Source organism: Chlorocebus sabaeus, chromosome 24 (genome assembly GCF_047675955.1).
Source record: "Chlorocebus sabaeus isolate Y175 chromosome 24, mChlSab1.0.hap1, whole genome shotgun sequence".
Lineage (NCBI taxonomy): Eukaryota > Metazoa > Chordata > Mammalia > Primates > Cercopithecidae > Chlorocebus > Chlorocebus sabaeus.
This window is the reverse complement of record NC_132927.1, coordinates 69,860,543-69,882,134: the sequence shown is the minus strand read 5'-3', so window position 1 is coordinate 69,882,134 and position 21,592 is coordinate 69,860,543. Positions and strand designations below refer to the sequence as shown.

Here is a 21,592-nt window from a genome sequence, read left to right as displayed (position 1 = left end):
TTGTTTTTTTGAGACGGAGTCCCGCTCTGTTGCCCAGGCTGGAGGGCAGTGGCGCAATCTCGGCTCACTGCAAGCTCTGCTTCCCGGGTTCATGCCATTCTCCTGCCTCAGCCTCCGGAGTAGCTGGGACTACAGGTGCCCGCCACCACGCCCGGCTAATTTTTCTGTATTTTAGTAGAGACGGGAATTCACTGTGTTAGCCAGGATGGTCTCAATCTGCTGACCTCATGATCCGCCTACCTTGGCCTCCCAAACTGCTGGGATTACAGGTGTGAGCCATTGCGCCTGGCTGTTCAGATTTTCTTTATCCTAAAAATCCTTAATGTCTACTCCCTTTTCTCTCTAAGTATCTGATGTTTCCTTTCCTCTTCTAACAAACCTTTCAGAAGAAAGTTCTGCGTTGTGTGTTTATATTCAGTAAGCCTTTGCAATGTGCTCTTAGCACTCTCTTAAATTTGGATGTTTCCAAAAATCTCTCTTTTCTCCATACTCATTCTAGTAAAGCACACCTCTGACTCTATTTTAAGGTCTTCCATGGATCTCCAAACATCATTAAATAAAATCCCTATCTTCAAGGCCCTGCATACTTGGGTCCCAACCTACTTCTCCAGCCTCATTTTCCATTACTCCCTTACATTCACACCATCCAGCAAAAATAAAATAAAATAAAAATAAAATAAAGCTTTGGTATCCCCCAAGTATGCCCTGCTCATTTCTGGTCCCTTCTTTCCAAGTCTCCCATCTGTTTGCTCTTGACATTCCCAGGTTTTACAACATGTCCCACCCATCTCAAATCTCTACCAATGAAAATTCTGTCGTTATCTCAATGCCCATTCAAGTGGTATTGTCTCCAGAGCCTTTCATCCTTCATCATTCATCCAGAAATGCTCTCTCCCACCTTTAAGCTGTATCAAGCAGTCATTTATCACATTCCTTTGGACTGACAGTGACGTATACATACATGAATATGAATCTTAGTTTAACCAAGACTGTCAAGTTTATATTCATCCTCTCGGGGTTATTATGAAGACCAGCTCTCTTCACTCTCAAATGTAGACAAATCTGAATACTAAATTATATGGTCACCTTTTCTCTATATAGGATTCACCCCTTCCAAACTAGATTGCAAATTCCCTAAGAACCTAGAACAAGAATGTATACAATAAGCCCTCATATTTGTTGAATGAATAATAAAAAAATAAACAAAATGAGTAAAGAAAGATAGAGCCTCAATGTGATTTGTCATCAGGTTAACCTGAACCAATCTCTTCCTTTTTTACTGACTCATTCTCATACATATAAAATAAGGATGTTTCTGATTTATTTCCAGGAAGATTGCAAGAGTTATTTTAAGGTTTTCAGGAGCAAAAACACTGTAAATCTAGGGTAACGTTTTATTATAATTTTCCAAATGTCTTACTAGTCTCTAAAAACTAACTTATCAGATAGCATATGGAGAGATTTAGATCTCTATTAGCAGTTCTATTTTAAGTAAGAAGGTAGGTAAGTCCTTACTTAATTATACTAGGTAAATATTAACATTTTTTGGGCATTTTTCTATATTTTCCATATTCTTAAGCCATCTAACAAGTGAAAGGCATAAAATAATTTTTACTTTAACTTTTCTATTTATTCAGTATCTGGCAAATGGAAATTATCATTCCTTGTATTAACATACTTTTACATGACTAAAAAAGGAAAATGAAAGCAGTTATAGGCAATTGAGCTGTCCTGGCTCAAAAAATAACCCAAACAAGCCAGTAAATCTTAATCTAACCTGATTTTTCACAACTAAAGCTTAATATATAAACAAACAAAATAAACCATTAGGAAGACATACCTTGCAATCAACATATGGTCCTGAATGTAGGCTAAAAATTGAGGGTGATCTTTTCTGGCAAGGTATAAACACTCTCCATGCAGACAAAGAATCTTCAGGCAATTGAGCATATTAAAAAGAATGTCTGGCTCTTCAAACTTAGCCATTTCCTATATAAAAAACCACATGGTTACTAAGTTATCCAAAACAGTAATGCTAGCAAGCCAAGTATTCAAAGATATCAGAAAATATACCTGGAAAATGGTATATATTAGTCTCAATGTTACCGGAAGCTGTTGGTAGCAAAATTTTCTTTCAGTATCATTCTTTACTGCTGTGAAGAAATAATTACACAAAAATTAGGCTAACTCTTCATTTCCCCCATCATTCATCAATTTATCAAGATCATAAACACCAACAGGAGTAACAAATTGACATAGAATATATGCAACATTGTTTGAGCAATGTTTTTATTTGCTCTCCAAATTAGCATATATCCCTGCTATGGTACTAGTGCAGGAAATCTTCTGAATTGAGAATTCTCAGTTTCCATTTTCCACCGTGCAGTCCCTCATGAATTCAGATGTCTTTGGCTCCCTAGAGCTACCCCTACCCAGAGACATCTGCATACACGATGGACTGCACAGTGCTGCTAGTTCTGTTAGTTCTGCTGCTCCCTGAAGGGACTTGGAACCTGGCTAGCTGTGCCTTCCTAATTGGAAGGGAGATATGCAGGTATGAGAGGTGTTCGGCCAGGCGCGGTGGCTCATGCCTGTAATCCCAGCACTTTGGGAGGCCAAGGCAGGTGGATCACTTGAGGTCAGGAGTTCAAGACCAGCCTGGCCAATATGGTGAAACCCGTCTCTACTAAAAATACAAAAATTAGCTGGGTGTGGTGGTGGGCACCTGTAATCACAGCTACTTGAGGGCCGAGGCACGAGAATCGCTTGAACCCGCGAGGGTGGAGGTTGCAGTGAGCTGATACCGTGCCACTGCACTCCAGCCTGGGCGACAGAGTAAGACTCAGTCTTGGGAAAAAAAATAAAAAAGAGAGAGAGAGAGAGTTGTTCAAGTTGTACTACCAATTAAAGGGGTTTATCCCATGGATTCTCACAAAAAGAGGCGCATTTTGAAACAGTTAAACATATTTAGATGAGAACAACTACTCATTATTTTCACCCTCTCGTGAGGATCTCTAAAACTTTTGCCCCCATACTGGGGGTAGCAATATATCATACGTGAGGCATGCTAGAGAAAAGAATTCACAAGTTAACCAGATGCAGAAACTAATGCAGAATGTGTTAAAATCACCATGACACATTTTGGCAATCCCTAGGATCAGAGGCAATGGCAGTCAAATTCTCTTGGTCTAGATACTGAAAAGTCCATTGGGAATCTCCCGCCTGAATGTATTTTAAATGCTTGTCATAAGTACTTGACTGTTTTGTTTGATGTGAACGTTTTCAATACATTTTTGGTGGTGGACATATCTGACCGCTACAGGAAATAGGGGCCAGGCCTCAAGATGGGAAAAAGGGAATCACATTAGAAGGGAGGGGAAGACTCTGAACACGTTCGACAGAGCACCCCTGAATTCTAGGACGGTAGAGCTCCAGATCACCACCTGAAGGCCTGCAGAGCAGAAGCAGCAGGGAGGTTCTGAACAGCAGGGAACCCTGGTCTTGGAAGAAAGAGAAGAGGGGCTCTCCTGAGGAGACAATTTATAACTGCACCCTGCAAGACAGCAGAGAGCCTGACCAGGAAAAGAGGCTAAAGCTGCCACAGGAGCCTGGAGGAGCATGCAGGGGAGAACAAAGCATGTGTTTTAATAAGTGGACTGTATAACAATTCAGCAAGGAAAAGAAAAACATTTAAAAATAAATTGCTGGCCAGGTGCAGTGGCTCACACCTATAATCCTAGCACTTTGGGAGGCTGAGGTGGGTGGATCACTTGAGGTCAGGAGTTCGAGACCAGCCTGAACAACATGACAAAACCCGTCTCAAAAAAAAAAAAATTAGTTGGGCATGGTGGCGGGCGCCTATAGTCTCAGCTACTCAGGAAGCTGAGACATGAGAATTGCTTGAACCTGGGAGGTGGACGTTGCAGTGAGCCAAGATCACACCACTGCACTCCAGCCTGGGCAACAGAGTAAAACCCTGTCTCAAAAAAAAAGAAAAGAAAAAAAAATTGCTTAGTTTTAACTATTGTTCCAATACAATATTACATAGAAATAAAAGTAGCAGTTAATTGATCTGTGTGCAAGCTTAGATTTAAAAAATATATTTGCATAGAAAGAGGATAGGCTATTGGATCATGCGTGAAGTCCCAGCTTCCCTTAGGCATGAATGCTTAAGAGAAACATAACTGTAGGCCTGGGCCCTGGCTGCTGCAGCGCCTAAAACAAGTTAATTAATCCTAAACTAAACTAGAAGTTGGGTTCTAGTCCCAACTCTGCCATTAATTAGTTGTTTCCAATTCCCAGGTCCCCATCCCAGGGATACCCAGACTTGGAGCTGGGGAGTGGAGCTTTTGTTTGTGTTTCTGCTTCTCAGTGACTCCGATGTTCCGTTACAGCTCTGGAATCATGTGAAATATGAAGTACAAATTGTGAATGAATAGTAGGAGTGACATGACCAGGGGCAAGTCGTTTAACCCATCTGGGATTTATTTTCCTCATCTGCCAAGTGCAAAGCCTAAATAAACTGGATCAGCAGATTGTAAACTTCTTTTCTGCAGAATATTTTGTTTACAGAAAATCTTAGAATTCCAACACATGGCCGAGTGCTGTGGCCCACTCTGTAATCCCAGCACTTTGGGAGGCTGAGACGGGTGGATTGCTTGAGCCTAGGAGTTTGAGAACAGCCTGAGCAACATGGCGAAACCCCATCTCTACAAAAAGTTTTAAAAAATTAGCTGGGCATGGTGGAGCATGTCTGTGGTCCCAACTACTCGGGAGGCTGAGGTAGGAGGACTGCTTGAGCCCAGGAGGCCAAGGCTGGAGTGAGCCGTGATCACACTCTCCTGCACTCCAGACTGAATGACAGAGCAAGACCCCATCTCAAAAAAAAAAAAAAAAAGAACTCCAACATAAGAAAGAGAGCAAGTCGTCGGAGTAATCTGGCAGAAGCAAGGTGGGGAGCCTGTTGGGTCTTTATATTTTGCCCTCCTCTTTCCCCCAGGGGTTGCCCCAGTTGAGGATGTTCCAAAAGAAATCACACCGAGCCTTTACAGCTCTAAGAAATGCACACTGAAAACCAGTGAACCAGATAATCTCAGGTACTCCTTCAAATTCTAAGGTTTATGACATGAAATAGTGTGAGCTGAGATATTCATACACAATTCACTGTTCATATGATCCATGGAGAAGCAGTTCGTTCTGACCAAGGTTTTGTAGGGTTACTTTTGTCTGAACAAGACACCTCCACAGTTGCAATGAACCCCAGAAAACAGTCCCCTAATAATATCTGCTGCTCATTGAAGGAATGATGCCAAGCCTGGAGTGGGCTTCCAGGAGCAAGCTTTTTTTTTTTTTTTTTTGAGCAGAGTTTCACTCTTATTGCCCAGGTTAGAGTGCACTGGAGCGATCTCGGCTCACTGCAACCTCCGCCTCCCCAGTTCAAGTGATTCTCCTGCCTCAGTCTCCATAGCAGCTGGGATTGCAGGCATGAGCCACCACACTTGGCTAATTTTGTATTTTTAGTAGAGATGGGGTTTCTCCATGTTGGTCAGGTTGGTCTTGAACTCCCAACCTCAGGTGATCCGCCCACCTCAGCCTCCCAAAGTGCTGGGATTACAGGCGCGAGCCACTGTGCCCAATCAGGAGCAAGCTATTCCAACTCTTTTGGATCATGGATGCAGGAAGATTGAAAAGCTGCCCAGATCTGCCCCAGGTCTCATATAGATCCCCAGAGTGCCACCATCCAGAGCTAGAAATCAGGCTTTCCCAGAGGCACGTGGGGTCACATCCTGAAATCCCTAAATGCCGTCGTGTGAAAGGAGCTAGAGTACGATTCCTGAGCATGTCTGCCATCTCGCTTGCCCCCATTGCGTCCACCCAAGAACCTTGAGACAAATGAGAAAGAGGCCACTCCCCAGCCCCAGCTAAGAGCCAACAAAGTAGCCTCCGAGTTCAACCTGCACAGCCCGACTGCCAGAGCCCCATTCTTCTATCCAAACACACTCTGCTTTGGCCAGATGCCCTGAGTGGCTGTCAAGATTGTCAGCGCCCAGCCTTGGTCCACAGAGAACACCAGGCATTGTAAGTAGCGAGGCGATGAGTTTTTATTGAAAACTGGCACCTACTGCCAGAAAGATGCTCAGGGAACTGGGTTCTATGGGAACTGCAATGGATCTGTTCACTTTATAATCTGCTGGGAAATGTTCCTCTGCATGAGTCTATACTAAGGAGACCACGTCTGAATTTGCCCAAGTCGATGTTAAACCAAGAACCCAGTGATTTGAACATCAGGCCCTGTGCACACAGTACACTCCCCAGCAGTCAGAGCACACCTACCAGCACGTTCCACAGGCTCGGTGCGATTGCCTGGGTTCTCCCCATGCTTGCTTGAAGGATTCTCCTCCTCCTCCCCTTCAGGGCCTATGATAAACTCTGGTCTGGAAGAAAGGAGGCTATCCTCAAGGCTGTCTGTGGGCTCCTGAAATAAATAGGACAGGCAGCCAGGTAAGCGGCCCTGGAGGGGTGTCAGGAACAGTTCGCTCAGCTCAGCAAAGCTGGACTGCACACCTGCTGTGTCCTGGGCCCCATGCTGCTGAGGCCAGAGGCCAAGGCACCACACCCCAAAAGACCTCGAGCTTATTGCCAGAACAGTGAAAAGAAAGCTCTATCTGCTATTGCTGAAACATTTTCTTTCACTTCAAATATATGTAGAAGATCAAAAACATCATTAAATCTTCCTAGGCCTGCTTTCTCACCTCAAGTCACTCCCACCCATGTGCATGTTATTCAATAACAGGACTTAATTAGGAAGGAATAATAAGGGGTTCACGGAGCTATATTAAGATGCAAATGGCTGGGCACTGTGGCTCACGCCTATAATCCCAGCACTTTGGGAGGCCGAGGTGGGCAGATCACGAGGTCAGGAGTTCGAGTCCAGCCTGACCAACATGGTGAAACCCCGTCTCTACCAAAAATACAGAAATTAGCCGGGTGGTGGCACACACCTGTAATCCCAGCTACTAGGGAGGCTGAGGCAGGAGAATCGCTTGAACCTGGGAGGTGGAGGTTGCAGTGAGCTGAGATTGCACCACTGCACATCAGCCTGGGTGACAGAGCAAGACTCCATCTCAAAAAACAAGATGCAAATACTGGCCAGGTGTGCTGGTTCATGCCTGGAATCCCAGTGCTTTGGGAGGCTGAGGCAGGAGGATTGCTTGGGGGCAGGATCTGAGACCAGCCTGGGCAACACAGTGAGACCTCATCTCTAAAAGAACGTTTTAAATTATCCAGGCATGGTGGCATGCCTGTGCCCAGTTACCCTGGAGGCTGAGGTGGGAGGATCCCTTAAACCCAGGAGTTCAAGGCTGCAGCTATTCATGATCCCACCACTGCAATCCTAGGTGACAGAGCAAGACTCTATCTCTAATAATAATAATAATAATAAATAAATTTTTAAAAAATTTAAAGACACAAATACTGGTTGTCCAGGGTAGTCAAATTTTTAGGAGCAAGAAACTGCTATAACATGTGAGTTACAGACAGCAAGGTATGGCAACCCAAGTGTCTGTCAACAGCTAGCTGAAGAAACAATTTAAAAACGCAAACATCTGGCCAGGTATGGTGGCTCACGCCTGTAATCCCAGCACTTTGGGAGGCTGAGGAGGGTGAATCACTTGAGCTCAGGAGTTCAAGACCAACTGGGCAACATGGCAAAACCCCGTCTCCACAAAAAATAATTTAAAAATTAGCCAGGCATGGTAGTGGGTGCCTGTAGTCCCAGCTGCTTGGGGGGCTGAGGTGGGAGAATCACCTGAGCCTGGGAGGCAAAGGTTGTAGTGAGCATGATTGAACCACTGCACTCCAGCCTAGGAGACAGAGTGAGACACTGTCTCAAAAAAAAAAAAAAATTTACAGTATTCATTGTCACTTAAACTTTGTAATATAACTTTGTGATAAAAGTTCTTTCAAGAATACTAGTAATGCATGAAACCATATGAATGGAGGCACTACAACCCTCACTCAAGCCACTTAATAGAATTCTGTATAGTGTGGCTCCAGTTTGTGTCCCTTTCCAAGAGCCTGAGTCGGCGGAAGCAATGGGAAGTTTCTTTTAACACAGTCTCACGTATATCCCAGCATGGAGTCTAAGATGATGCTGGAGGAAGATTCCATTACATCAGCTACTGCAGTCTTCAATGCTTATTATACATGGGTCATCTTGTTTCTTCAACTGCTTACCACCAGCCGGCTTTCTTCTTTGGGAGCTAGTCTCTCCAGGAGTTCACAAGCAAGCTGATAGCAGAGGATACTAGACTGACATAAGTTGCACTCGATTGCTTTTTCGTCCTTCTGGCAGGTGTGGGATCCCCCCCAGGGGGCTTGGAAGACATTGTTTATAATAGAAATAATGTCCTTTGATAAGCTGTGCTCTAAACCCATCGTGATTCCATCATCTTGTAACTCCATCTGAAAGACATCGAAAAAAGGACACACACACACACATACACACAGGAAAAAAAAAAAGAAGAAGAAGGAGTTTGGTCCATTTGTCCAATATTCCATTGGCACACTACTTGGGGATAATTTTCACTAACTGACAGCAATATTGAATTGTTTAAAGACAATATAGGCTTCAAGACCATGAATATACATTGCTGTCCATGGGTTGTTTCTAGAAGGAATATAAACACAAGACGAAGCAATCGGAATTATTTTAAAAATCATGTAGGACATTTAAAAGAGAGCTGTTGTTGTTTTTGGCTTGTCGGTTTGTGAGATTTTACACATTTTAAAAATGCTCCTCCTCACCTAGAGTCCAGATCTTGGTTTCTAAATACCATGAGCTGCTAAAAGGAACCAGGGCTCCTTGGAGAAATGGCTGAATTCCAGGGCTGGGGCTAGGAAAATACAAGATGAGCCCGGAACATCTTGTCGCGCCAGAAATTAAGGAAGAGTTCACGGAATGATGTGGACATGCCAAAAGAACACAGGAGCCAGCTTGAAAAGATTCCCACTGGCCAAATGTGGAACACGAGCATCAAGATACAGAATCACAGTAACAGATTATAACCCACCAAATAACATAAAAATCCATGGGCACTGCGGGAATAAGTAGATAAATAAATAAACACATAAATGGGAAAGAAGGAGAAACTATTCCATCAGTAGAGTACCAACGAATACATTTAGAAGAAATGATGGAATTGGAAAATTATCACTTGACTGTCATGATAGTAATAATTGATGAATCATCCATTGATGCTAAAACTAGTGGATGAAAGTCTGATAAATAAATAGGAAATCCATAAGGTATTTACAAATTACTTATTAGTTACAAAAGGGAAAATAGTGACTTTATCACAGAAAAATCTGGCAGATTTTGGTCATTTGGTTAAGGTGACCAAAGTTATCATCGCAGTAATGGGACATTATTATCTTACGCCTGCTGACATGATGCATTACAAAGGACGTAACATCACATCTGTGGTCTTCCTACCAAAAAATGCATGACCCAAATTAATTCATAAGCAGGCATCAGGCAAACTCAAATCGAGGGAGAGTCCACAAAATAACTACACTATACTCTTCAAAAATGTAAAGGCCCCATAAGTATAGACACCCACGAGGTATGCACAAAAATTAAAAAAAAATTTTTTTTTTAAATCAAGGATGTGAAAGATAAAGATGAAGGAACTGTTCCAGATTAAAGAAGACAAAGGAAACAGTACATATAATTGCAATGAGTGCTTCTAGATTGTTCCTTAATCAAAGCCAGGCTTTCTTCTCTTGCTATAAAGATATTACTATTATATCAATTTTTAAAATTAATAATTTCTGTAAGTTATATAGTAGTACTATAACACTATTAATTTCCTTATTTTGATAACTGTACTATGTTTATGTAAGAGAATGTCCTTATTTTTTAGAAAATACACTCTGAAGTGTTTAGGGATAAAAGGACATCATGTCTGCAATTTAGTCTCAAACAATCTATTAAAAAATTAATGCATACACATGCAGAGAAAGAGAGAGAGAAGCAGATGTGGTAAATGTTAACATCAGGAGAATTGCAGGGAGGAGTATTTGGAAATTCTTTATAGTATTCTTGTAACTTTTCTGCAAATCTGAAATTGTTTCAAAATAAAAGGTTAAAAAGAAATGTTCTCATCAAAACCTTTTTAACTTCTCTTTTAAAATTAACTTTAAAAATCAATGTATGAAATATATTAAAATTAGCTTCATCACTATAGAGTTGTTGCCCCTCCCAACAATAGTATCACACTTTTTGTTCATGCAATTTACTTAACAGAATCAATTCTAATGATGCTAAGGTGTTTCTAAAATTCAATCCATTCTCATATGTCAACATCACTGCAGATATTCACATAAGTAGTTTTCAGACTCTCTGGGAAATCCCCAAAGGAGTTTGCAAAAGGTCTTGGGTGATCCTGCATCATTTCAGTAAGTGTGGAGATGCCCAACACATGGAAAGAATTGCTGTACAATGCTTTCTCTCATTCTTCACCTCTGAACTAAAGGAAGCTCATGCTTCAGCTACCTGCTTCAGGAGAAGATCAAACATGAGGATGAAACAATTTAGATTCATTTCATCATCTTCACAATCAAAGTCAATAGTCCTTCCTCCTGGGTGTCCAAAATTCTTGAAAGGGCTACGAAACGGACTACGCATAGGACTCCGAAACGGACTCTGGAAAGGACTATGAAATGGACTGAGCATATTGTGCTGAACTCGTCGACCAGGATCAGAGGCAACACTCACCTACAAGAAAGAATGGCAACACAGAAATGAACTCACAGAAGCTCAAATGGCTGTGTAAAATATCTGGGGACTCTATGGAAGGTATTTCCAGCTGTCACACTTATTTCCTTCCTTAACCATTGGCATTAGTATCTCCAAATACTAAGGATTCTCTCAATATATAAAAACAAAAAATAAAACCACTCAAACTTCCTAGCTGTCAGGAAGTGACATCAACACGCTGAAGAATGAAGGCATCTGCCATTATATTTTTCAACCCATCAAACATGTCCAATTAGACCAGATTGTTTGAATATACTGAAAACTGTACCCTGAAAAATGAGAAGTTACAAAAGTAAAATATTGCAAGATAATGTTTAGAATCAGAAGCACAGAATCTCAGATTGACACGAATGGTTAAAAGATGGTCTCTGGGGATTATAAGTAGTAAACTATTATGGGTTGACAATATATGACAAACCTTTTACACTGGTTATTCTCCATTTGTTCACCCAACCCCCACTCAGACCTTTACTACCTCCTTGGCCCTACTCTATGCCCAAGAAGTCATGGACTGAGTCTCCTCTGGCTCCTTTGCTGCCTAGCTTCCAGCTGGGTTAAGTCAATGGTTTTTGTTCTTTGGATTTTTTTGTCATTGTTTTGCTTTGGGACAGAGTCTTGCTCTCCTGCCCAGGCTGGAGTGCAGTGGCATGATCATGGCTCACTGCAGGCTCGACCTCCTAGGTTCAAGCAATCCTCCCACCTCAGCCTCCCAAGTAGCTGGGACTACAGATATGCACCACCAGGCCCAGCTAATTTTTTGAAAATTTTTTTTTAGAGACAAGGTCTCATTATGTGGCCCAGGCTGGTCTCTAACTCCTGGACTCAAGCAGCCCTCCCACTTCAGCTCCCGAAGTGCTGGGATTAGAGGCATGAGTCACTAAACCTGGCTGGGTTCAGTGAATGGGAGGCACCAGCAGAAGTCCTGAAAGCTGGAGGAGAGAGAGGCAGAAGTATTCCCCTTCTCCCTGCCCACTTGGGTGCCACATCTCCGGGAGCATCTCTAGCACTCCATAACTTCTCCAACCAGCCCTTTCTTACAGTTCAGCTCCTGTTTGGTACCCCAGGAGCTCCTTCCCTTGTTCCTTCAGCCCTGGGGGTGTAAGGACTTTCTCTTGGACTGTTCCTGGACTCTCAGTGCCTTGTCCACCTGTACTGCTCCTTTAGCTCCTTTAAGCTTTCCCATAACACTATAGGCAGAATCTCCATTAAAGTCTGTCATTTAAACCATCTGGGATAAATTCTGAATCGGGACCCTGACACATCTGTACAACACTCTCAAATCATATTTCTCTCTTTTTTTTTTCTTTTTCAATTTTTATTTTAGAATCAGGGGACACATGTGCAGGTTTGTTACAAAGTTATATTGAGTGATGCTGAGGTTTGGGATATGATTGAACCTATCACCTAGGATATTTTTCTGTCTTAAAAATCTTTGTGGTAACCACAAAGCTCTTCAAACACCATTTTCAAGGTAAAGAGGAAGATGACCCCATTAAGAATCAGAATACCCAAGCATTCACGGTGTTATCGGTAGGAAATCACTTCACTTCACTGAACATCAGGTTAGGCAGTTGTAAAATGAAGATAATGAGTTCTTCCCTGGCTGCCTCACACAATCCTGTGATATTGTTTATTGTGAACACATTGCACAGAATAAAGTACCACACAAAGGAATGTCATCTTAAAGGTTACGGAAGAAAGAAATAAAGTATAGATGGTTGGCAGCTGGCTCCTATCAGGCAGATGACAAAATAAGTAATGATATTCTTTAAAAACGATGAATACAAACCCATAATCATGTTCCATTTTTTAATCCCTAGATATCAGGAGGAACGGCTGGAGGCCTGTGGCATACAGTAGGGGAAATTTTGTAGAGAGGCTTGACAAGGAAAGAGTGGTGAACATTTTCTGCCAACCATCCAATAAGAGTCAACCTTTCCACAGCTGCTCATGGCCTGAGAACAGCAGCACATCAGCAGAGACTCTACCAGGCCTCCATAGAAAAATAATCAAAGCTGTCCAGCAGTTTGTATACACTTTAGACCAGACTATCTTGACTTTTCTCATCTACAGTGATGCAAAGGGGTCAAGAAAGTGGGCTCAGTTGGTTCACAGTGACAGCATTCCTCACATTCACCACTAGCTGATCATATCTTCCCAAAAGACAAGGAAAAAAAATCATCCAAACTCCTGCCAAACTCCTCACCCCCAAAGTGAAGCACTGATCTGCCTAGGAGCTGGTGAAAAATTCTTATTCAGCAGGAGACTCATAAAAATGGAATGTTACCAAAAAGCTACTCTTTTTCATCAAGGGAGAAAGCTAAAATTGAAAGCAATTAAAAAGAAAATGAAAACTCAATAACTTACTGATTATACACTATACCAAACAAATGTGACTCTTTAATGCACTTAAAAGATGAACACAGCGAGATCGGAGGACAACACATTTTTGGTTTCTTATGACAGTACTTTCAGGCTTAGGATAACTGACAAGGGTTTTCAAAATTTTTTAAAGTAAGACAAGAACAAATGTGGCAATAATTACCCTTCGAGATGCAAGGTTCCCTGCCAGTTCACTGACTCTTGATTTTCTTTGATTTGCCAGCTCTTTGACCGAATTAACTCCATCAGAAAACATACTTATTAGGAGTTGAAGTGGAACCATGATATCTAACTCCGATAATACCTAGGGAAAAAAAGGCATATATCCCCCAAAAAACACATGTAAATTTTAAAACTCAAAAAAGCTACATATAGCCTTCTTTCTCCAAAGCAAATTGTTGAACATGAGGATATTTAGCCTTGCATGTATTCTATCAACACAGTCGTCCTCCAAATTTTCATACTAAGAAAATCAAAGATATCATTGAACTTTCTTCTTTCCTCACCCCCAGCATCTAATAATAGGTCACCATGTTCTTTCTACTAACACTTCTCAGTTTCTCTTGATGCTGTCCCCCACTCTCCATACCCACCGCTAGTGCCTCAGGTCCCCACCTTTCTCCTGGACTAGCACTGCTTCTCCAGTCCATCCCCACTCTGATCTCAATGACCCATCCCATCTTGCTGTCTGGTACAACTTGGTGTCAGTCTGGGCCCAAATTCAAGTCACCTTCTCTGTCATTAATTTTATGGAAAAAAATGCCTTCTTCCTTCAGACAGAATTAATCCATCCCTGTTCTGTGCTTTCTTAACCTTTATACATACCTTTATTAGAGCAATTATTACTTTTTCTTCTGTTTAATTATCTAATCCTATCCCTCCCACTGAGAGCTGCTTAAAGAAAGGAAGTATGCAGAAAGGACTATTTCTGGTCCCACTTTTATTCCAGTGCCTATTCCAGTGCCTGGCCCATGGGAGCTCTTGCATGTGTTTCCACAATTAATTATAAATGAGTCAACTCTAACCACTATAGTGTCCACTCTATCCTCCAAATAGACCAAGGCTGGAAAACCTCCTTCAGCTGCAGCACTCTGTCTTATAAATCAAGGCTGGATGAAAGCCCAGTCCGTAAAACGTGTAAATGTTGCCACTATAGCTATACGGGTCAAAGCCGTAAGGGCTCATCCCCAAGGAGAACAGTGTAAGGGCTGTGCAACTGGGTAACTGAGGCAACATCCAGCCATGTGTAGGAAGACTGACTTTCTTAAAAGGAGAATTACCTTACTGATATCCATTTGGGAATAAATGGTTAAAATTCTAAATCCCAAAGTTGACTATTTTTTTTTTTATGAGACAAGGTCTCACTTTGTTGCCCAGGCTGGAGCGCAGTGGCCTGATCATAGCTCATTGCAGCCTCGATCTCCTGGGCTCAAGAGATTCTCCTGGCTCAGCCTCCCAAGTAGCTGGGACTACAGATGTGCGTCACCACATCCAGCTAATTTTCGTATTTTTTGTAGAGATGGGCTTTGGCCATCTTGGCCAGACTGGTCTTGAACTCGTGAGCTTAAGTGATCCACCCACCTTCGCCTCCCAAAGTGCTGGGATTACAGGTGTGAGCTACCGAGCTGGCCCAAATTTTGACTTTTTAAAAAATGGTCTCTTTACTCTTTGTCAAATGTGAAGAATATTGCTCTTTAATTTCGAACCCAGAAAGGCATCTTTACAACTTGAAGAGCTTATGGAATCCTATCCTTGCATGACACAGAAATGTATCTGTACCTGTAGTTAACCTAAACATTGATTCTGTCCTCATTTTCTAAAACTGCCCAAACTTCATATCAGGTATTCAAGTCAATTTAATAAACTTTAATTGAACATCCACTTTTTTTTTTTTTTTGAGACAGAGTCTCACTCTGTTGCCCAGGCTGGAGTGCAGTGGTGTGGTCTCGGCTCACTGAAACCTCTGCCTCCTGGATTCAAGTAATTCTCTGCCTCAGCCTCCCAAGTAGCTGGGATTACAGGCACCCGCCACCATGCCTGGCTAATTTTTTGTATTTTTAGTACAGATAGGATTTCACCATCTTGGCCAGGCTGGTCTTGAATTCCCGACCTTGTGATCCACCCACCTCGGCCTCCCAAAATGCTGGGATTACAGGCATGAGCCACCGCACCCGGCCCTGAACATCCACTTTTAAATACAAAGCATGTGCTATATTCTAGGAGGAGAGGATGAAGAGGGTTATAAATACAGAAATGAGTAAGACCTGGCCCTTGTACTCAGGAGGTTATAATCAGGTGGAGAGAGAGACAAAAACTGTGAGACAGAAATAGAACCAAATTCACACAGAGAACCTGGGAAGATGAGGGCTTGAAGTAGCAGAAAGCTTCATATAGGGGATAATTTTTGAGATGAACTTTAAAAGATAGGTTGGAGTTCACAAATAGAGACACAAGAGAAAGTCATCCCAGGCTGAGAGAACAGCACGAACTAGTCACTAAATCCTTCCCCATCCTTCCAAGTAAAGGACCTGTTTAATATCAAAGATTTAGCAGAATCCCACAAGCCAACTATTATACTTTTAATAGCCATTGATGGAAAAATACAAAAGGACCTCAAGCTACTATGAATTCAGTAATATTACTGCACAATTTATATATTTATATGTTATTACCCACAACTAGAGCAACATATACTTGAAATTTACTCATTTATCTATGCATAGGAGATATTCTTTCTTGGCAAACATAGGGACTTATGAACTCTTTGCTACAACTCCCACCCCCTCGACCTAGGAATCTAAAGCTTGTAAGCTAAGAACTATTTCCTAAAATGATCAGAAGTATTATTCACTTACATGAAGCCATAGTAAAGCTTGCTCCTGCACAGATGAGGGGTATCCTGTAAACCGACAACTAATAAAACCAAACATCTCTTCCATTGAGAAAGGCAGAGGACAGAGTTCAATGTCAAACATTTTGCTGGAAAGCAGAGCAACAAAAGTAAATGACCAATGGGCATAGATCGGGTTCTACTAATGCCACCAATGTCTTTCTAACTATTCCCTATTTGGAAAGCCAAGTCTTTTAGATTAGTTTGTGTTCTGAACTGTTATCAGCATGTTTCACTTTACTATAAGAGAAGTTTATGTCATTGAAATAGATATCTTATAAATAATTCATATGGTTGTTAATAACATTACTCTTCTTCCTCATATTAGGTTTAACAGAAGGAATTGCATTTCTAAGGCATTAGCATTGCTCCCTAGCATCTAAAACAGTTTCCCTTTGCACTTTCCCACCACATCCCACTAATTATAATTATATTTGAAAATTTCAAAGTAAGCAAACATCTGTTTTTATCTATTTACTATTCCACAAGAACAAAATCTTTTCGGGACAATGCCAAATCATCTTAGGTGGAGGTATTGCAGCTATTTCACGTTGGGGCTTCAAGTTTCTCTACAGGGTTGTTAAAAAGCAAATGAGATTATATAAAATGCTTAGTAGGGTGACAGGCATACAGTACATGCTCCACAAACATTAGGTATGATTATAATTGCAGTGATTTCATTAAACTACTTACCCACCTTAATACTTCCCTGAATTCTTTTAACTGATTATCTGGGACTTCTGTTCTGATGGCTTCCAGCCATTCCGGCATAATACACTCCCAGACAGATTGACTGATCACATTATAGGGGATCAGGCAGAGGATTCGATTGAGACCTTCCTTCAGCTGAGTCACTGTGCTACAGGACTTATCCCAGTAGCCACCAACCTGAAGGGGTTTCCACACCCACAGGAGAAAAGAATGAAACACACTGGTTACAATTATAGTCAAGGACTTCCTAAGGCAATGGGTACAGAGAAAGGCCACAATCCGTCATGTCTGAGTCCTCGGCCAAGAATCTTCAGTGTGAGATTGATTCGTAAGACGGCAAACCACCAGGATCCATCAGTTACAGAAAGGAAAACATAGTTACCAATAAGCTCAAATATTGATTACGGATTGAATTTTTAATGATTCTACTGTACATTTTCCAAATCACATGTGAATTAAAATTCCAAAGATTTATTTCCAACAGGATGAGCATACTCTTAGAGCTTTCTTATTCCTAAAGTCTGATAAATCCATTACAACATGCATGTTACACCTGTGCTTCAGAAGAACACAGTTTTCTACTACTGCGTGCTTTGTACTGCAGATTTTTCATTACAGGAAATACGGTAGTACACAGTGCTCTTTTTACCCTATGCTGCATACTCCGCCACAATTTTTTTCCTAAGAACACTCTAAAGGTAGTTGAATCTGTGAATAAAAAGGACTGGCTTTTTAAACTAATTAAGATAGTATATTAATTTTTAAGAGCAGGAAAAGGTTAAAATCATGAATTTACAGACTTAGGTTGTTCATAATCCTGAGGTTAGAGATCGGATATTCTAAGTATCAATGTAACAAATGTTAAACTGGTCCTGAGTCTTTATCAAATAACACAAGATGTGTGAGAAATTACCTTAATTTAAATGAATCCTATTTTAAATGTTTATTACATCTAGAATTCCAGATTATTCTGAAAAATCAATCAATTATATTTTAAAGTTCCAATATCTATTTGGTGCCATATTGACCAAAATCCTAGACAATTGACTAAATATTTTTAGGAAGTGACCATATTTCTGGAATTTCTGTTGTGTTGTTGTTAGTTACAGGTACAGAGAGAAAAGAATCAGCACTAATAACATTAAGATCCTGAAATATATCATTACTGAAGTTTTTTTGGCTACGTAGTTTATGGTCAAGCCATATAAAGGCTTATCGGTTTTGAATCGTATTTTGGAACAAGCATACTTTTGGAAACCCTAAATTGTCAATGGCCAGATGACAAATCTTTTGGGTTAGGAAAACTTTCATATTTAAAAGGATTTTTAGAGCACACTTACCCTAAACAAATGTCCTAATTACCTACAGGGGAGGATGAAATTGAAAGAAGGACACAAAAAGTATCACAGCTAGCCTAAAAGCTTCCTTAAAGAAATTAAACAACAGAAATCAGATTTAGAACAACAATTTAAATCTACACCCACTATAAACTCCCCTTCACTACCTTCCTCCTGCACATGGCCCAGTGGGAGGCCGATAGTTCAGTCTGATAGGACATATTATGGAAGACTTTCCTCTACAGGTCAATGGGCTGAAGTGGAATGATGTGCTCAGAGGGCAGGAATTTATCCGAAAGGCTCTGTTAAAAGATTTATAAAAACATTCCAAAGGCACACAGCTCTAAATTCAGAAGCCCTGGAGCACAGGAATCTTTTGGTTTCCACATCAGTTGGAAATCTTCTCTCTGATATAAAGGGGCAATTTCAAAATAGTGCAGTTGGATGGGCGGGCCAATCCCTTAATGCTACTGCTGAGGCCACTACCCAGTTCTTTAAAGAATTAAAAATAACTGTTCTAGGCTGAGGCGAAAGGTTCTCCTGAGGCCAGGAGTTCAAGACCAGCCTGAGCAGCATAGTGAGACCCTGTCTCTAAACAAATTTTTTTTTTATTAGCCAGGCATGGTGGTATGCACCTGTAGTTCCATCTACTCGGGAGGCTGAGGTGGGAGGATCGATTGAGCCAGAAGTTTGAGGCTGCAGTGAGCTATGATTGTGCTACTGTACTCCAGCCTGGGCCACAGAGCGAGACCCCATATTAAATAAATAAATAAATATTTTTTAAAAATAAATAAATGTCCTGGCTTTACTGAGTCTTTACAAAAATATAAATGTGGCCTTAGGAATAACCTAAAGCCCCCCCCACATCCTTCGTACCAATCCCAAAACCTCCCCTCCAAAAGACGCTTGCAGATACTATAAAATGCCAGGACACTGGAAAAGGGACTGTCCTGCACTTAAGAAGCTAAACTTAAATTGTGATTGTCCTGGGCCTCAGCCTGGACATGTAAACACTGCAGACTCTCCAGACAAATAATCATCCATTCCCCCATCCTCCCTTAAGCACCTACATGTTAAAGCTCAACACTGCCAGGAGAATTTCCTGTTTATCCTAGACCAAAACCTTGCAATACGCAAATATGTCCCTGGAAATCCTCTTGGAGCAGTTACTTTAAAAGTCTGCATTGTGGGGCGCAGTGGCTCACGCTTATAATCTCAGCACTTGGCGGGGGGCGCAATTCATAGTCATATTAAGACCAATTAATAGTCATACAAAGTGTGAAAGGAAAACCTTGGGCCCCAAAATTACTAAGCTAAAGGGAAATGTCAAGCTGGGAACTGCACAGGGCAAACCTGCCTCCCACTCTATTCAAAGTCACCCCTCTGCCACACACAGAGACAGATGCATATCTGATTGCCTCCTTTGGAAAGGCTTATCAGAAACTCAAAAGAATGCAACCATTTGTCTCTCACCTACCTGTGACCTGGAAGCTCCCTCCCTGCTTCGAGTTGTCCCCGCCTTTCTGGACAGAACCAATGTACTTCTTACATATATTGATTGATGTCTCATGTCTCCCTAAAATGTATAAAACCAAGCTGTGCCCGAACACCTTGGGCACATGTCTTTCCCGAGGCTGTGTCACAGGAGAGCATCCTCAACCTTGGCAAAATAAACTTTCTGAACTAACTGAGACCGTCTCAGATATTCAGGGTTCACAAAAGAAAGTAGCCATTATATTGATAAAAGAAAACTCCAGCTGAATTAAATGTAAAGGAGTTCAATCAAACAATAAATGATTCACAATTTGGGCAGCCTTCTGAGTCAGAGTAGGCTCAGAGACTTCAGCACAGCCACATGGTAGAAGATTTATCACAGAGAAAGGAAAGGGATGGATAGAAAAGAGAAGTGAGGCCGGGCACGGTGGCTTCATGCCTGTAATCTCAGCACTCTGTAAGGCCGAGGTGAGTGGATCACCTGAGGTCGTGGTGTTTGAGACCAACATGAGAAAACCTCATCTCTACTAAAAATACAAAAAAATTGACCAGGTGTGGTGGTGGGCACCTGAATCCCAGCTACTCGGGAGGCTGAGGCAGGAGAATCGCTTGAACCTGGGAGGTGAAGGTTGCAGTAAGCCAAGATTGCACCACTCCACTCCAGCCTGGGCAACAAGAGTGAAACTCCGTCTCAAAAAAAAAAAAAAAAAAAAAAAGGAAGGCTGGGTACCGAAACGGCTGGGTTGGGTATGGGCTGGCATTTGCATTTTGTGAACATGGTTCGAATAGTTGGCTACATTTGATTGGCCAAAACTCGGTGATTGGCACGGTGTAGGCTATGGTCCATTCATACCTCCACTTGTTATAGATCACGATGTACAGAGAAACTTTTAGGCCAAACTTAAAGGATGTAAGGAGGCAGTTTTAGGCTAAACTTGATTTAACACTATTATTTTTTGGGGCTTTCATGTTTAATCATGCCTTTTACTTAAAGAATTCCAGGCCAGGAGCAGTGGCTCAAGCCTGTAATCTCAGCACTTTGGGAGGCCAAGGTGGGTGGATCACGAGGGCAGGAGATCAAGACCATCCTTGCCAACATGGTGAAACCCCACCTCTACTGGGTGTAGTGGCACATGCCTGTAGTCACAGCTACTCAGGAGGCTGAGGCAGGAGAATCGCTTGAACCCGGGAGGCGGAGGTTGCAGTGAGCTGAGATCATGCCACTGCACTCCAGCCTGGCGACAGAGCAAGATTCTGTTTCAAAAACAATTTTCCAGAAACTGGCCTAAGGAGATTCAAAATCGAACCAAGGCTGTGGAGTGTCCCTACTCGGGAAGGAATGCTGAACAGTTGATTTACAGCATTGTTGCCACTGGCCAGACTACCAGGTGGCCTGTTACTCAAGGTAACCATCACGACCGGCTATGCTGACCTGCATACCTTACCCCTTAACAAGCTCTGCCCAGCCCAGCCTGCACACCTTACCCCTGATGTCAATTCCCGCTCTTTGCCTAACAAAACAATCCCTACCAACGCTTTTTGGAAAACCAGTGGGAGGATTCTTGCACTTCCACTGTCTCCCTTGCTCTTGAGCACAAGCCCTGAAATAAAATCCTTGTCTAGGAAATCCGCTTGGCCCCATGTTAATTTCCATTACATGGAAAGCCAAAGAGTCTGGTTTATAAGAGATTCTCTGGCAACCGCTGCACATCCACAGGACATGGAGAATATTTTTCCCTCCCAAGCAGGAGGCTGGTGAGCCAGCATGATGGCCGGACTCCTCTGCGGCTAATGGGCAGCTGTCTGAATCTTTGGTTCAGTATTGCTGCAACTGAGAGTTTTCCTCCAGCCTCCCCAAGACTCCTTGCCACCCCTCTAAGCTATGCTTTCCCTCCTCTCCTGTCCCCTATTTGTTGTGTTTTTATTTTTCCTTCTTCTTCCTCCCTCCTTCCCTTCTTT

At 41.9% G+C, this 21,592-nt stretch overlaps 1 protein-coding gene across 13 annotated transcripts in view; it reads right to left on the bottom strand.

The window, feature by feature from the left end:
• The window catches only part of UNC79 (unc-79 homolog, NALCN channel complex subunit), a 279,067-nt gene that overhangs the window by 120,399 nt on the left and 137,076 nt on the right, over positions 1 to 21,592 (bottom strand). For 11 of the 13 annotated variants that reach the window (XM_007987657.3, XM_037984430.2, XM_007987658.3 and 8 more), the window contains 8 exons: positions 16,789 to 16,979; positions 16,057 to 16,180; positions 13,365 to 13,505; positions 10,556 to 10,777; positions 8,236 to 8,463; positions 6,334 to 6,475; positions 2,074 to 2,153; positions 1,841 to 1,989 (listed from right to left, as the gene is read on the bottom strand). In XM_007987657.3, the coding sequence (XP_007985848.2) occupies positions 1,841 to 1,989; positions 2,074 to 2,153; positions 6,334 to 6,475; positions 8,236 to 8,463; positions 10,556 to 10,777; positions 13,365 to 13,505; positions 16,057 to 16,180; positions 16,789 to 16,979 (1,277 nt within the window). The remainder of the gene's footprint in view (positions 1 to 1,840; positions 1,990 to 2,073; positions 2,154 to 6,333; positions 6,476 to 8,235; positions 8,464 to 10,555; positions 10,778 to 13,364; positions 13,506 to 16,056; positions 16,181 to 16,788; positions 16,980 to 21,592) is intronic. The other 2 variants (XM_037984427.2, XM_037984428.2) reach the window with 2 other exon arrangements.